Source organism: Vombatus ursinus, unplaced genomic scaffold (genome assembly GCF_900497805.2).
Source record: "Vombatus ursinus unplaced genomic scaffold, bare-nosed wombat genome assembly UNPS02014768.1, whole genome shotgun sequence".
NCBI lineage: Eukaryota > Metazoa > Chordata > Mammalia > Diprotodontia > Vombatidae > Vombatus > Vombatus ursinus.
Window position 1 is genome coordinate 2,796,549 of NW_020954546.1, and position 14,634 is coordinate 2,811,182.

Consider the following 14,634-nt stretch of genomic DNA (forward strand, 5'->3'; position numbering starts at 1 on the left):
TCAGGTTTTCTTCTTCTGAAAGTGCAAGGGCTGCTCTCTGTGTTTCTTCCTTGTCCCTCTCACCTGCTAGGTAGGGCCTTTCCTTTCCTTCTGTAGTTACCACATATCTTCTTGGTATATGTGTTCTTAAAATACACACACACACATGCATGTGTGTACATATGTACTATATGTGTACATAAACATGTGCACACACATATGTATTCAGGATTTACCAAACACCAAATAAAATAGACATTTCCTTTTACATGATAGAATAGAAAAAGGATCATCTGTATAATCCAAAAAGGATTTTGTGTGTGTGTGTGTGTCCCCACACATATCTATCTATCTATGCACAATATAGACACTTGTGTCTATGTGGGGGTGTGTGTTTGTAGTCACACACATACATAGACACATTATATACACACATTATTCACAAACACATGTCTCCCTTGTGAGAATGTCAGCTTCTTCAGGGCAGGGACTACTTGCTTTTTGCTTTCTATCCGAAGTGCTTAGCACAATGCTTAGCACATAGTAGGCTCTTACTAAATGCTTGTGGATTGATTTCTGTCTGGCCATTCAAGTAGTTCTGAATTCACTATCTTGTTCTGTTGTTAACTCAAATGTCTATTTTTTCCACAAGAATAGCTTTAGATACTTTGTCAAATAGTCTGTTAAAATGTAAGTAAACTCTGTGTGATTTGTGTTTGTTTTCTAAAACCTTTGTAATTTTAGCTCCAAGAAAGAGAAGCCAGATGTCCCAGATATTTCTGATGGCATTTAATGTCATGTAGACATTTCAGACTCTCTTCAGGATGGGTTCCTGGACCGCTTCTGAATCATGATCCCCTGGAAGTTTATGGCAGAGCTTCAGTACAATTAATAGCAGATTAAAAAAGTCAGAAACTTTGTTCTAATTCCAACTCTTGTGCTGATTTACTGTTTGACCTTGTTCAAACCACTTTAGTTTCCCTTGCTTTCTTATCTTTAGAAGAAATTCATGGCACAAGGTTAATCTGGGGAGTAACCAGTAAAACTGAAAAGAGCTTTGTACACTATTCCAGATGTTAGAGGCCAAGGTCAGTTTGAGTTGCCCTGATTTCCCCTGATTTCCCTGTGTGCTTGCATTGGGGGTGGGTGGGGAAATTGGTTGCTAATCCTGTGCAAGGAATTATACATAATTAGAATATTAAGAGAATGGATGTTATGAGAATTTGCAAAACATGCTCTTTTAATTCTGCCTCTGACTGAAATAAATAACTCTCATTTTTTGTCTTATTCAGAAAGCTTCAAAAAGAAGCAGTCTTGGAGGTAGGGCAGGGGATTGAGTTGCACCCTCAGTGCACAAGGGTACATAGAACACTGTTAGGAGTATGAGAGGAAGATGGTGTGGTCTCTGCCCTCAGGCTTCTGTTCTAGTTAGGAAGGTGAAAAACACACACACACACGCATATTCACACTCTCTCTCTCTCTCTCTCTCTCTCTCTCTCTCTCTCTCTCTCTCTCTCTCTGTCTCTCTGTCTCTCTGTCTCTCTGTCTATCTCTGACTGGGGATCCTTAATGACTAGCCCTTTTTGTCCAGCTGGAGCCCCATGTGGAAACAAAATGGTTAGAAAAAGCCTGAAAGGATCTGTCCTGTGCAGTCTTGCTGGGTGCTCCCTGGGGCATCTTCTTGTCTTTCTGTCATGGAGGCCGCAGTAGCACACTATTAGTTGTTACTCTCTGATGAGGCAGACTCAGCTGTTTTCAACATTGCCAAAGACCAGAAGTTAAGCTACAGAAACCATTTATTATGTGTGTGTTAGGCCCTGTGAGAGAGAGACCTCGAGTGGATGATGAGTTCAGGGCTTTTAACAATCCTGTAAATTAGCCTGGGGATTAAGCCCTTTACATATATGCATAGGACAGAAAGGGACATAGGCGCAGAAGAGAGTAACTAAGTAAACTCAGTGCTGTGAAATATTGGAGGAGAGAGGAAACCACACTTCTGGAATCTGGAAGACTTTAAAGTGTAATTTGTTTATGGCTTTTAAAAAAAGGTCTTTAAAAATTATTCTGAATTTACCAAACACCAAATAAAACGTACATTTCCAGAATGTATATAGTAGGACAGAAAAAGGATCACCCGTGAAACTTCAGGTCTTATTATGTACAGCTTGCTTTTCTTTTTAAGTTATATGATAAATTGAACCCGTAGCTTTCAGAGTCTTGTTTTTCTGTGGTTCTCTATGGCTTTCCTTCTGTTCTCTTGATATTTTAAAAAAGATGCCTCAGTGGCCCTTTTTTTTTTTGTTGTGGTTGTTTTTACTCTTTCCCTTTTATCTCTTGACTCTCTACTCCCACCTCCCCACTGGAAGAAAGGGGAAAAAAAAGAAGACTTTGTAGCAAGCATAGGTGGTTACAAAAAACATATTTTTACATTGGCTGTGCCCAAAAATTAATATCTCATTCTGCATCTTGAATTCATCAGCCTTTTGCATCATCAGTCCTCTGGAACTGTGCTCGGCCATTGCGGTCATCAGAGCTCTCAGGTCTTTCAGAGTTATTTTTCTTTGTGATGTTATTGTTGTATGAATTGTGCTCTTGATTCTGCGCAGTTCACTCCGTCTCGGTTGGTTCAGGACTTCACAGAATTTTCTGAACTATCCATTTGGTTGATTATACAATAGTATTCTATTCTATACGTATACCGCAGCTTGTTTAACTGTTCCCCAGTGTGGTACGTCCTTAGTTTTGTATCCCAACAGAAAAGCTTCTATAATTTTTTTGTATGTAGAGGTGGTTTTTCTCTTTCTTTGATCTCTTATGGTATTATAGGTCTAGTAGTGGTGTTGCTGGGTCCACGGTTATGCACAGTATTGTGACTTTTGGGCATCGTTCAAATTGCTTCCTGGAGCAGCCAGACTAGTTTTCAGCTTTACCACCATGCATTAGTGTGCCTGTTTTCCCACGGCCCCTTCCAGTATTTGTCGTTTTCATCAGCCTCAGAATGTGAGGTAGAGAAACTCGAGGTTTCTTTAATTCACATTTTCCCAATTATTAGCAACTTGGAACATTTTTTCCTTGTGTTTGTTGATAATTTGGATTTCTTCATTTGAGAACTGTCTGTTCCATCCTTTGACTGCTTGTCATTTGGGGAATGGCTCTTGGTTCTAAGACATTTGAGTCAGGCATACTGATAAGCAAGGAAAGATGGCTGATCATGTGCTGGAGAAGAGCTGAAAAATCAAAACCCTGTAACAAGCAGGCTTGGCAAAACTGTCTTGGGTTTGATGGCAAACAGCCCTTCAGAACATTGCAGCACGGTGACTGGAGCTCTGATGGTAGTTCTAAATCATTACCAAAAAAGCTGTTAGCTGTAAAATTTTTGGTTTAAGATGGCACAGAAAACATTGTACTTTTAGGTACTCTCCCTCAAAAATGTAAAGTTCTAAAAAAAAAATTGTAAAGTTCTATCAGTCTTTCAGGTTAGTTTTGGCTTTAGCGTTTTGGAAAATGAGTTTCCTTAGAGCTTATGAGGCATCAACTGGCTGGGTGCTGGCTCTGAGGGGCTCCCTATGAGTGCCTGCTGGGAGTCTTTCTTCTGTGCTGTCAGGTGCTCGGGGCCCACAGGGGGGCAGCATCTCAGCAGAAATCAGCATCCTTTAGGGAGAGTCAGAGAAATTAGGTCCTCAAGTCACAGCTGAGTCCCAGGCAGGGGTTTTCTGTGGTCTGTGTCCAATTGGGCATCTTGTTTTAGTATTGCCTCGGATTTATTTTTAAACATCCACTACCCTTTTATAAAGATCTGTGTACCAGGTATCTGTTTTACAGATGACAGAACTGAGGCTGAGAAGCTTCAGTCCCTCAGCTGGTCAGTGTCAGGCAGGATTCCATGCTGGGTTTGCAGAGCTCAAGCCTCTGTGCTCTCTTCTGTTCCACACTGCCTTCTTTAGCTGGACAGAGGGACAGTGGAGGAGTGAGAGCAGCCAGAGCAGTGACTACCACGTGGGATTGAGCAGAAATGTTGGTCGTGACAAGGTGACTTGGGACCTTAGAAGTGATGAGGACTTGGGGTCCTCCGAGGCCGGAGGGTTGGGGGCCTGGCTGTGCAGGGAGGTTGTTTTCTATGGCAGAGTGTGTCTTGTGGGGTTGCCTCAGTTCAGGAGTAGGAATGAGGTGCTAGAGGAAGCAGGGACTACTAGCTTGGGACTCCTCTGGTCAGTGCTCCCTACTGTAGAAACAGAGGCGCCTGTCCTTTTAATGCCTTCTAAACTCATCGTAGAGTAGAGACCTTTAAAGAAATTGGAACCTAACCCCTTTTCAGACAGGAATTTTCTTTACTGATAGGTTAGAATTATAGCCCATTATTTTTAGAGGAGCATAAATCTGTAATGAGGAACTAATTTAAAGTTGGGAGGTAATAAACTAGGGTAGCCCACATGCCTTTTTTTTTTTTTTTGTGGTACAGAGAGAAGATAAGATTCAGTTCAATTCACCTAACATTTATTGAGCTCCTACTGTATGTAAAGCAAAGTGGGTAGAGGACTGATTTAGGAGTCAGGAAGACCTGAGTTTAAGTGCTGCCTTTAATATATGTTGGCTGTGTGTCCATGGAAAATTCTCTTAACCTCTCAGTGCTCTAGGCATTTCTTTTAGAGTGTAAATTAAAGAGGAATTAGGTGTTCTAGATTGGTGAAGGGCATCTCCCACACTGGGAATTACACTTAGCAATGTAGTGATAGGTATGGACTGAAAAAATACATTCAAGGCCCTGTGCCTTGTTTTAATTCCATCGCATTTAATTCCATAATCATTTTCTTAGGAATAACAGTTTTCACAGGATGCTGAGTGGTTTATAGCACATCACTGGCATATTATGATTTTCCTTCTGGCTGTTGTTTTTCCAGGATTTTCCCCATCCCATTAAAGTATTTGTTCCTGGATCTCTTGCATGAAAGAATCTCTTAATAGGACTTATTCCTTTGAGGTGAACATTCCCACTACTGCCTGGCTTTCTTGGTAGCCTTTTTGAAGTTGTTCCATTACGTCTGAGCCCGGTGTTCTGTTTCTCTCTGAGATTTGCCTTTGGAAGCCCTTGTTGTTTTTTTTCTTTTCTTCCCCCTCAGATTGTTCATGACTATGAAAAGTTGCATTCTCAAATGTTGCAATCTCTGTTACCAAGACAAATTGAAAATTCTCTGGTTCTGTCTGATGTTGCTAAGGTTAGGCTCAGTGTTGGCACTTGAGATTACTTTGGTTTTCTTTTCTGCTTGTGTTAGTAGGTTTTTCTTTTTCTAGGAACCCATTTTCTGCACAAGTAATGCTTTCCTTTGAGTCCTGGTTCCGTTTATCCAACATATTGAGGAGCAGGATAAGCTGCATGTATCTCCTTTTCCCTAACATGATTCCGTAGGTGTTTCAGTGGTGTTTCCTTTCAGGATTTGTTGTCTGTCTAAGGAGGTGGTAAATGATGAAGTACTCAGGTATATGTGGATCACTTTCTGTGCCCTAAAATGAGTTTTGTTAATCTGCTTTCAGGGTCCCAATGGGAGATTTCCTAACACTTAGAGAGTAGTCCCTTAAAATTGGACTCATGTAACAGCCTACTGGACTTAATTTCACTTGTTTTTTATTGGCAGCTCAATTACTTTAATTTCTATTTTTCCTGAAGATGTAGAGTGTGAGTAAATGCCCAGAAGAAATACACTGTGTCTTTTTGTTCCGCATGCTAAAACCTGTGAATAAGATATGTGGAACTGAAGGAAAACCCATCTTTTTTTTTTTCCCATTGTTGCCTTATTTTATTTATTTATTTTTGTCACATTTTAAGTTCTGAACTATCTCCCTCCCTCCCTACTCACCCTGTACTAGAGAAGGCCACCATTTGACGTAGATATACATCTATGTATATGTATATATGAATACACATGTATATACATATATGTAAAAACATACTATGCATCCCTCTCTTTATCAGTTCTTTCTGTGGAGGTGGATAGTGTCTTCCTTCATAAGTCCTTTGTAGTTTATTTGAGATTTATAACACTTCAAATAACTTACTTGTTCACAGTTGTTCTTTGAACAATATTGCGGTTACTGTGTGCAACATTCTCTTGGTTCTGCGCATTTCATTCTTCACTATTTCATGCAAGTCTTTCCATGTTTTTCTAAAACCAGCCTGCTCATTGTTTCTTACAGCACACTGGTATTCCATCACAATCACCACAACTTGTTTAGCCATTCCCCAGTTTATGGACATCCCTTCCATTTCCAGTTCTTTGTCACCACAAAGCTGCTGTAAATATTTTGGAACATATAAGTTGTTTTCTTTTTTCCCTGATCACCTTAGGAAACAATCCTAATGGTGGTATTGTAGGGTGAAAGGCTATATACAGTTTTATAGCTCTTTGGGCATAATTCCAGATTGCTCTCCAAATAGTTAGATCAGTTCACAGTTTCAGCAACAATGTTATTAAGTCCCAATTTTTCCCTCCAACATTTATCATTTTCTCCTCGTATCATTTTAGCCAATCTGATAGATATGAGATGATTTTTCAAAGTTGTTTTGATTTGCATTTCTCTAATCCATAATGATTTAGAGCATTTTTTTTCTTATGACTAAATATAATTTTGATTTCTTTATGGGAAAACTGTCTGGTCATATCCTTTGACAATTTATCAATTAGGGGAAAACCCTTCTTTGTGAATGAAATTGATAGCAATAGTGTAGGATTTATTCTATCAATCTTGGATTCCATTGTTTCTCTTTAGTCTAGTAATATTGTACTGATTACCAAAAGGGGGGAGCATCCATTGACCCGTAAAGGGATAGAGATCTTAACACACCTATGTCATTTATTGGACAGTGCTATGACATTAGTTACAATGGCTGACTTTCGAACTTCTTAATAATTGATCTGAGCATTTCTTTTTTGCATTAAAATTTTTTTCTTAAAAAAATTGATAATTTTTTTACATCACCTTCACTTCCTCATTTACTTTTACCCAGAGAACCATGCCTTATAATAATGACTATTTCCCCATTTTAATTGATGATTTTTTTTTATTACTATTTTGTTGTTCAGTTGTTTTTCTGTCATGTCTGACTCTTTGTTAGCCCATTTGGGGTTTTCTTGCAGTGGTTTGCCATTTTCTTCTCCAGCTTATTTGACAGAGGAGGAAACTGAGGCAAACAGAGTTAAGTGACTTGCCCAGGGTCACACAGTGTGTCAGAGTTCATATTTGAACTCAGGAAGATGAGTCTTCCTGATTCCAGACCTGACACGCTTTCCCCTGAGCCACCTAGCTGCCCCATCTTTTACAAATGTAATTTCTAAATATTTTTCCCTAAACCCCATCAGACTTCACTTAAAATTGGAAGAACAATGAGCACAAGTTGTCTAAGCAACTAGATCTGGCAGCAAATGCAACATTCTGTGCCCCTGACCCCCGCCCCCTCCCGCACCCCACCAGGAATGTGTTCCATTTTCTGTTTTCTACAGGCAGAATTGTTCTTTGTGATTCATTTACATTTGCCTGGCTTTTGCTCTCACCCCTTCCCCCCCATTTACATTATTGTCATTGTGTGTATTCTTTACTCCTTCATTCCTTCATACAGGTCTTCTCAAGTTTCTCTGAATTCCCCATTTCTTATGGAGAATAATAATCTCCTGTTAATAATAATCTGCTGTTATAGATGATATTCAACACCCTGCCTCCCCTTTTAAAATTTTTTTGTTTTCTTTAAGCAGATGAGGAAACCAAGGCTGAGAAAAGTTAGGTGATTGGCTCACAGTCACATAGTTAATAAGTGTTTGAGGCAAAATTGAACTCAGGTCTTGCAGATTCCAAGGTCTGTGCTCTGTATATGGGGCCACCTAGTTGCCTTCACTTCAGATGTGGTCTCACCAGGGCAGAGTCCGGAGGTATTGCTTCTCAAGCTCCCCAAGATTGTATTCTTGTAACCCATCAATGTCTGTCACATTTGTGTGGCCATTCCCCGCTGGGTGGTCATCTGCTTTGTTTCTTGTTCTGTTACCATAAAAAGTGCTGGTGTATTTGGGGGCCTTTGTTTTTGTCAGTGGCTGCCTTGGGGTGTATGCCCAGCAGTGAACTCTCCAGGTCAGAGGACAGGTATGTTTTTGTCACTTGATTGGCATAATTGCAAATTGCTTTCCTGAGTGGTTGTACTAATTCACTGCTCCAGCAAAAAGCATTAGTGTGCCTGTTTTCCCACTTTTGGTTATCTTTTCTTCTTGTAGGATTGTTTCCCTTTATCAGCTCATGTATAGTCTTAAGTTTTAGCATTCCTGATGCTAATGTGGGACAGTGTGGCCCTTTTGTATTAACCTTCTGTTACCTATCCTTGTTTTTATCTTCCATAGAGGCTTTTCATGTTGGTGGGGAGTCCCTTGTATCTACCTTGGTCTCTTTAGACAACTCTCCTTTTTCCTTCCTCTTGGAATTTCTTTAGGTCTCTTAAGAATTTCAGTTCTGAGAGTTTCCCAGCACTCCTGAGCTGACTTCTGTACAGAATTTTAGGCCATGAATTCCTATCTAACCCTTCTCTGTAATCTTTCAGATCAGTTAGCCTTAAATTTGGAGTACGTGTTAATTCATGCCTACCTTTTTTTCTATCACAAGTTCCAGGAATGGTAACATTGGATTCCTTTCCCCAGAAACCAATTTTTTCTTTTTTATAAGATCAGATCCAGAATAGAATTTCCCCTTGTCTGTTCTTTCATCTTTTAAAGTATGAAATTGTTAATTAGGCAAATAAAGGAATTATTGTTGCAGGCATTGTTTATTGATATCTCTGTGTGGAAATGATGATGATTAACATCCAGAAGATAAGTAATCATGTCTATAAATGTTAATAAATATTTTAAATGGAGAAACTCGAGTGAATAAACATCGGCACAAAAGGTGACATGACCCTGCTAGAAATTGCTAGAAATAGTCATGATAAATAGGGGAAGTCATTGGACTGGAAAGTGAGAAGTCGTCCTGGGTCATTGTGGCCACAACAATGTGGGATTCTGAATGCAAGATCGGAAGTTAGTTAAGCTTTCAGGGATGCATCTGAATTTAAGAAAGCGTGTCCAGTCTTTCTTCTCCTGCCCTATTGGATAACAAGGTTTCTTTTCTTTCTGACTCACCTGCCTCCTGGTTCAGCATGGAAGAAAAATCCAGGTCAGGTCTCTGCCTCTTCAGGCTTCCTGCATAGGGAGGCAGCTCATCAATCAGATTTTATGGCTGAAGAGTGAGTCTCGTTCTTTCCCTGCTGCTGTAATAGGATTATCTCTGAAAGAAGGATGTGCAGGAGAAGAATCAATTTTTCTTCTGATCTTCATCTCTAAGTCTCCTTTGCTAGGAAATAATATCAAAGGTTCTTTGGCCTTAGCTTTTCCTATTTAAACTGAATTTGAGTCTATTAACCCTTCCTTCACACTCTAGTTTCCTTTTCCTATTTGTATAGATGAAATTTATAGCAATTAAAATTTTTGTAAAAACTCTGAAGGCAAATTAACCAAAAGAAATCTGAGCTTACCTTTATGCATGTAGTGATGTTTTGTTATGCTAAGTCAGCTAAGGCATGATTCCTGTCTACATTTTGCTCCCTTCCCTGTAACAAATACAGTTTTTAAGAATCTTTGGAGGAGGCTAGGTAGCACAATGGATAGAGCACTGGCCCTGGAGTCAAGAGAACCTGAGTTCAAATCTGACCTCAGCCACTTGACACTTACTAGCTGTGTGATCCTGGGCAAGTCACTTAACCCCAATTGCCTCACCAAAAAAAAAAAAAATCTTTGGGAAAGTGAATGAGAAATATTCTGTTAACTGAGTCAGAAGAAGAATCTTATAAATCCACAATTGATTAAACAGGCCCCTGTGCAAGTGGTGAATATTAATGATTAGAATGGATTACTGCTTTTAAGGCACTTTAGGATAATGGAGAGACAGAATGGACAAAGGTACCTCACTTTATATGATAGATATGTTCCTGAAGAGTTGGACATGCAAAATTTTGGTAAATAATTTAAATATACTGGGGAAATTCACTATTTAAAGGAACCCTGGAATAAATCATTTTATGAAGCAAAGGTAATTTTTGTTAATGACAATTCTCTCCCCCCCCCATTTAGATTTTCTTATAGTTAAGCCTGACCTGACTGGTTAGGAGTCAGGCCATAAGTGAGGCAGTGTTGTTCACTTGGTGGTAGTGTCACTTAGGTCACACAGATGCAATGACAGAGAACAGATAGCCAAAATAGCACAATCTTTGCGATTTGGGGACTGAAGGTAAGGAGTGGGAGGATCGTTCTTTTGTGCTGGTGGATTGGTAGGTGTGTTGAGGTAATTGAAAAAGGATTTCATTGTAGATTTAGAGTTGGAAGATTCTTGGAGGTCATTAAGTCCAGCCTCTCACTTTATAGATGAGGAAACTGAGGCACTGAGAAATTGAGTGATTTGTCCAGGGCCACACAGTTAGTGAAATGTCTGAGGCAGGATTTTGACTCCAAGACCAGTGTCCTCTGTATCAGTGTATGAAACTCACCTGGGAAGGAGGGCCCCTAAACTGAACATAAGGACCCCTGAGTGCTGTATGACATTATCGGTATCCTATTGTATTGTTATTTCTTCTGTCCCAGTGACATTTTAATCTGGTTCAGGCACATACTTAGGAGTGGAATCTTTGATATTTCTACTATATGCTGTGCTATGCTTCTGGGAATATTGGGGATGGGCTGGGGGGCTAGCTAGAGATAAAAGCAAGTAGGGTGGTGTTAGCTTTGGAGAACTTGGGGGGTCATGGTTAAATTTATCCTTGATTTGGAGGGGAGCAGAGCAACATTTCTAGAGTCAGGCGGCTTTAGAGTCAGGAATCCCTCTCTCCTCTGTGTTCTATCTTTACCTTTTAAATTAGATACACTTTCTCCTCTTTCCTTCTTGTTTTAATAAGATAATAAGCAAAAACTGCCTTTTAAATAGCTGAACATATGCTTCATTAACTGTGTACTCTGCACTTGGCTTAATTTCCAATTAGCCTTTGTTAATAGAGGAATTTAATTGCTCATCCTCTTTAGCATCCAGTACTTTTCTGCCCTTCCACTGCCCTCTTGGATTTCCCAGGCCTCCGTCTTTTGCCTACAAAGAGTGTTCCTACCAAAAGTACCTCGGGTGCTTTGGACACAAAAGAGGTTTAGTCTGATAGAAATGGTAGAGACTCTACTTATTTTGCCGTTTTATGATGGTCCTGTTAGTAGGTTTGTTTTGGATGGCTGGTAACCCAGACCATGTCTTAGTGGTGATTGAGTCAGTGATGACCCAAAGCAGGGATTCAGTCCTCCAGTGGCTGACTTGGGGTCTTGTAACCATAGCTTGATCTGACTTTTCCTTCTGCGTGAAGTGGAAGAATTTCTCTTGCTGGTAAACCACAGTGGGGAGAGGAGGGAAGTCAGCTCATGGAACGGCTTTGAAGACTTTTTCCGTAGTTTGTGCCGTTCTTCTGATAGATTTCACCGTACTCTTTCCACAAAGGTATGGCACCTTCCAGTGGATGTATTGTACCAACAGTCAGAAAACTTCCTGTGATAAGTAGAGCCTTAGTCCCAGATGCTACCATCTGACAGAGGGGCTAGAGGCCTTCTCTATTTTGTTCAGATCTCATCTTTTACTAAATGATGCTGACATTTTCAGTTTGCCATCTTTTCAGATCACCAGATGGCGACGATAGCATTCTATTTGTGGGATTATTGTTCTGTCTCTAGTAATGATATTGGCTAGATAGACTGTGTATAATATCTAAACTGGCATAAGTGCAAAAAGGTATTCAAATTACATGTCTTCTTTGTAAATTCTGAAGCTTAGGTATTCTACAAATTACCTAGTTAATATTGTTATTAATGCTTATAATCCAAGTATTTTGCATTTTTTCTTCCTTAATTAAGTTAATCTGTCAACCTGACTGGTTAGTGATTTTAGCAAAGGATTGAATTGAGAATTCATTTAATACACATGAAGAAATTTAAAATAGAGTCTTCTACGAATTTAAGAGGTGCAAGGCACCAAAGAGGCAATGATTTAGATCATCTCTTAACTCTGATGGAGGAAAAAAAGATGTATAAATAGCTCATAAAAGAAGCAGCTTGATGTGCAATGGATAGAGTGCTGCAACTGGAGTCAGGAAGACCTCAGTTCAGATTCTGCCTCATGTACTTCCTGACTCTAACCCTGGGCAAGCCACTTAACCGCTATTTGCCTCAGTTTCCTCATCTGTAAAAGGGAGATAATAGCAGCTATTATTTCACTGGGTTATTGTGAGGATCAAGTGAGATCACACAGGTAAAGCGATTTTCAAGCCTCAAAAAGCCATATAAACACTAGCTGTTTTTATTAGAGGCTATAATAAGTGTAAGGCAAAGACCCAGAGTGCTAGGAGGAATTCTAAGAGGGAAAAATCATTTCAGCTTTGGGGGAGGAAGCAGCATCTGAGTTAGGCCTCAGAGCAAAGGGCTTGACTTTGAGCATAGGTGGTTGGGGGTCAACCAAGACAGAGGTGGGAGGTAGGGTGAGCGTGGTCCTCTTGGCTTGAAGGTCAAGGAAAGAGGGAGTATGAAAAGTTAATGGGGTTTAAAAGGACGCGATCGATGAACCCTGTCAGTTACATGGGAGTGAATAGTGGTCAGAGTCCCTATCTTTGAATTGTAGTGCATTTTTTATCAACATATGCACTGTTATCTTTCTGACCATATGAAAGAGAATTTTTGTTAGCAACCTTGAATTCACTTAAAAGTGTTAATCTTCTAGTATTCTGTGCTGGGCTTTCGATTATTTTGATGCTAGATTGCCTGGCTGCAAGGAAGCTTTTTTCAGATGATAGCTGTACTCACTGTTCCTGTCAAGTGTACATAATAGCCATGATTTATCATGACTTTGGTGTAATTTGCTGATTGTTTCTTCCTGCTTAGGTGGAATGTTCAGTTAAAGTTAGGGGTCACGATCTACACCGTATTCTGCCAGCTTGATAGACAGTGCCTGAGCTGCACTCTCCCTAGTGACCCAGAGCTCTTTGTCTATTTTTTTTTCTAGGTGGTTGCTAATGCTGTGGCAGCCTTGTCAGAAATCAGTGAGTCTCATCCAAATAGCAACCTGCTTGATTTGAACCCTCAGAACATTAATAAGCTGTTAACAGCCCTGAATGAGTGCACCGAATGGGGCCAGATCTTCATCTTGGATTGCCTGTCCAATTACAACCCCAAGGATGATCGGGAGGCTCAGAGGTGAGTCTCCTGACCCAGAGCATAGTGGGGGAAATATTCCCTTCTAAGCATGGGACTCATGAATTTGTCTCAGTGTCTGTAAGTAAGACCTCATTACTCTGATGAAGCTGTGAAAGTGCAACTTAATGGTCATTAAATTCCAGTGGCCCTGGTAAGACAGATCTTATCCCCAGAATTTTATCTCTGGATTTAGGGAAATTTAGATATTGCTAGTTATTAGAATGTTCCAGACAAAAGAGTTCTCCAGAGGCTTGTGCTGGGTACAACAGCCCAGTTGACCTCTGCTGGAAGTTCAGGGGCTTGTTTATAGATGAAAAACGAACTGAGGCCAGGGAGCTTGTGGCCGGTGGTGTCAGAGAAAGGAATTGAATCCTGGCACAGCCTCCAGAGCTACTATACCACATTGCCATCACCATCTCCTTGTCTTGCTCATTTCATTTCTGATCTTCTGGGCGACTTGAGATCCTCTCTGACAGTGTGACTGCCTGTTTGTGGTGTGTCTTCCCATCTTCTAGGCTAAGTCCATCGTTGGTCTTTAATTAGACCTGAAAGATCCAACATTCTGGGTCCTAGACAAGTACCTCCGCCTTTAGGGGTATGAGTGAGCAGAAAATGTGTTGTTTTCTTATCAGCCACAGATATCCATGGCTCTGAGTTAGACCTGGAGATGTTCTGTGTCTTTAAGAGCTAACCATGGGTTGGGACTAGCAGATGTTGCTAAACCAGCTTTCCAGGCCACTTTGTGGATGCAGATCCTCTTGGCTGTCAGAGCTGGACAAGGACATCTTATTTCTCTTTAGGTGTGTGTGTAGCCTGACATGAAACCCATGTTTGTAGAACTTGCCGTTCAGCTTGTATTCTCCAGCGTCTTCTGTCTTCATGCCCCTGTGTGCTAGCTCTTCTCCTAAGTTCAAAGATGACAGCATTTAATAGACTTGATCACCCGCTGCAGAAGCCAATTGAGTCTCCAACTAACACAGTATCACTGCTCTCACTGGCTGGAAAGTTGTTTTCTGGGCTAGACTTGAGGGAAGTCTAGTGGTATAGCTGGGGTCCTGCTAGCTCTTTGGTTTTACCATTGAAATAGCATGTGATACCTCCTGGGAAAAATAAAGCTATAATTTCCAATTTCCTCATGACCTCTAAGGTTCTATCACATCACCCCTTTGTGTTGTGCCCTGAGCTGTAGCAGGGTTGGGAAGCTGACTTGGGTCCCTGTAAATCATGCTAATTTTTGCAGAACCTTCAGCGGGGAGTTGATTCTAGATTTCTTTGGCATTATCTAAGGCAGGTTCCCCACCTTGATCTAAGGAAATCTGAAAGGTGGGGGTGGGGTGTGTGTGTGTGTGTGTGTGTGTGTGTGTGTGTGTGTGTGTGTGTG

General features: G+C 40.5%; 1 protein-coding gene across 3 annotated transcripts in view; it reads left to right on the plus strand.

The window, feature by feature from the left end:
* Window positions 1-14,634, plus strand: part of AP2B1 (adaptor related protein complex 2 subunit beta 1) — a 130,837-nt gene that overhangs the window by 37,141 nt on the left and 79,062 nt on the right. For all 3 annotated transcript variants that reach the window (XM_027862486.1, XM_027862485.1, XM_027862487.1), the window contains exon 6: window positions 13,063-13,253. In XM_027862486.1, coding sequence (XP_027718287.1) covers window positions 13,063-13,253 — 191 coding nt within the window. The remainder of the gene's footprint in view (window positions 1-13,062; window positions 13,254-14,634) is intronic.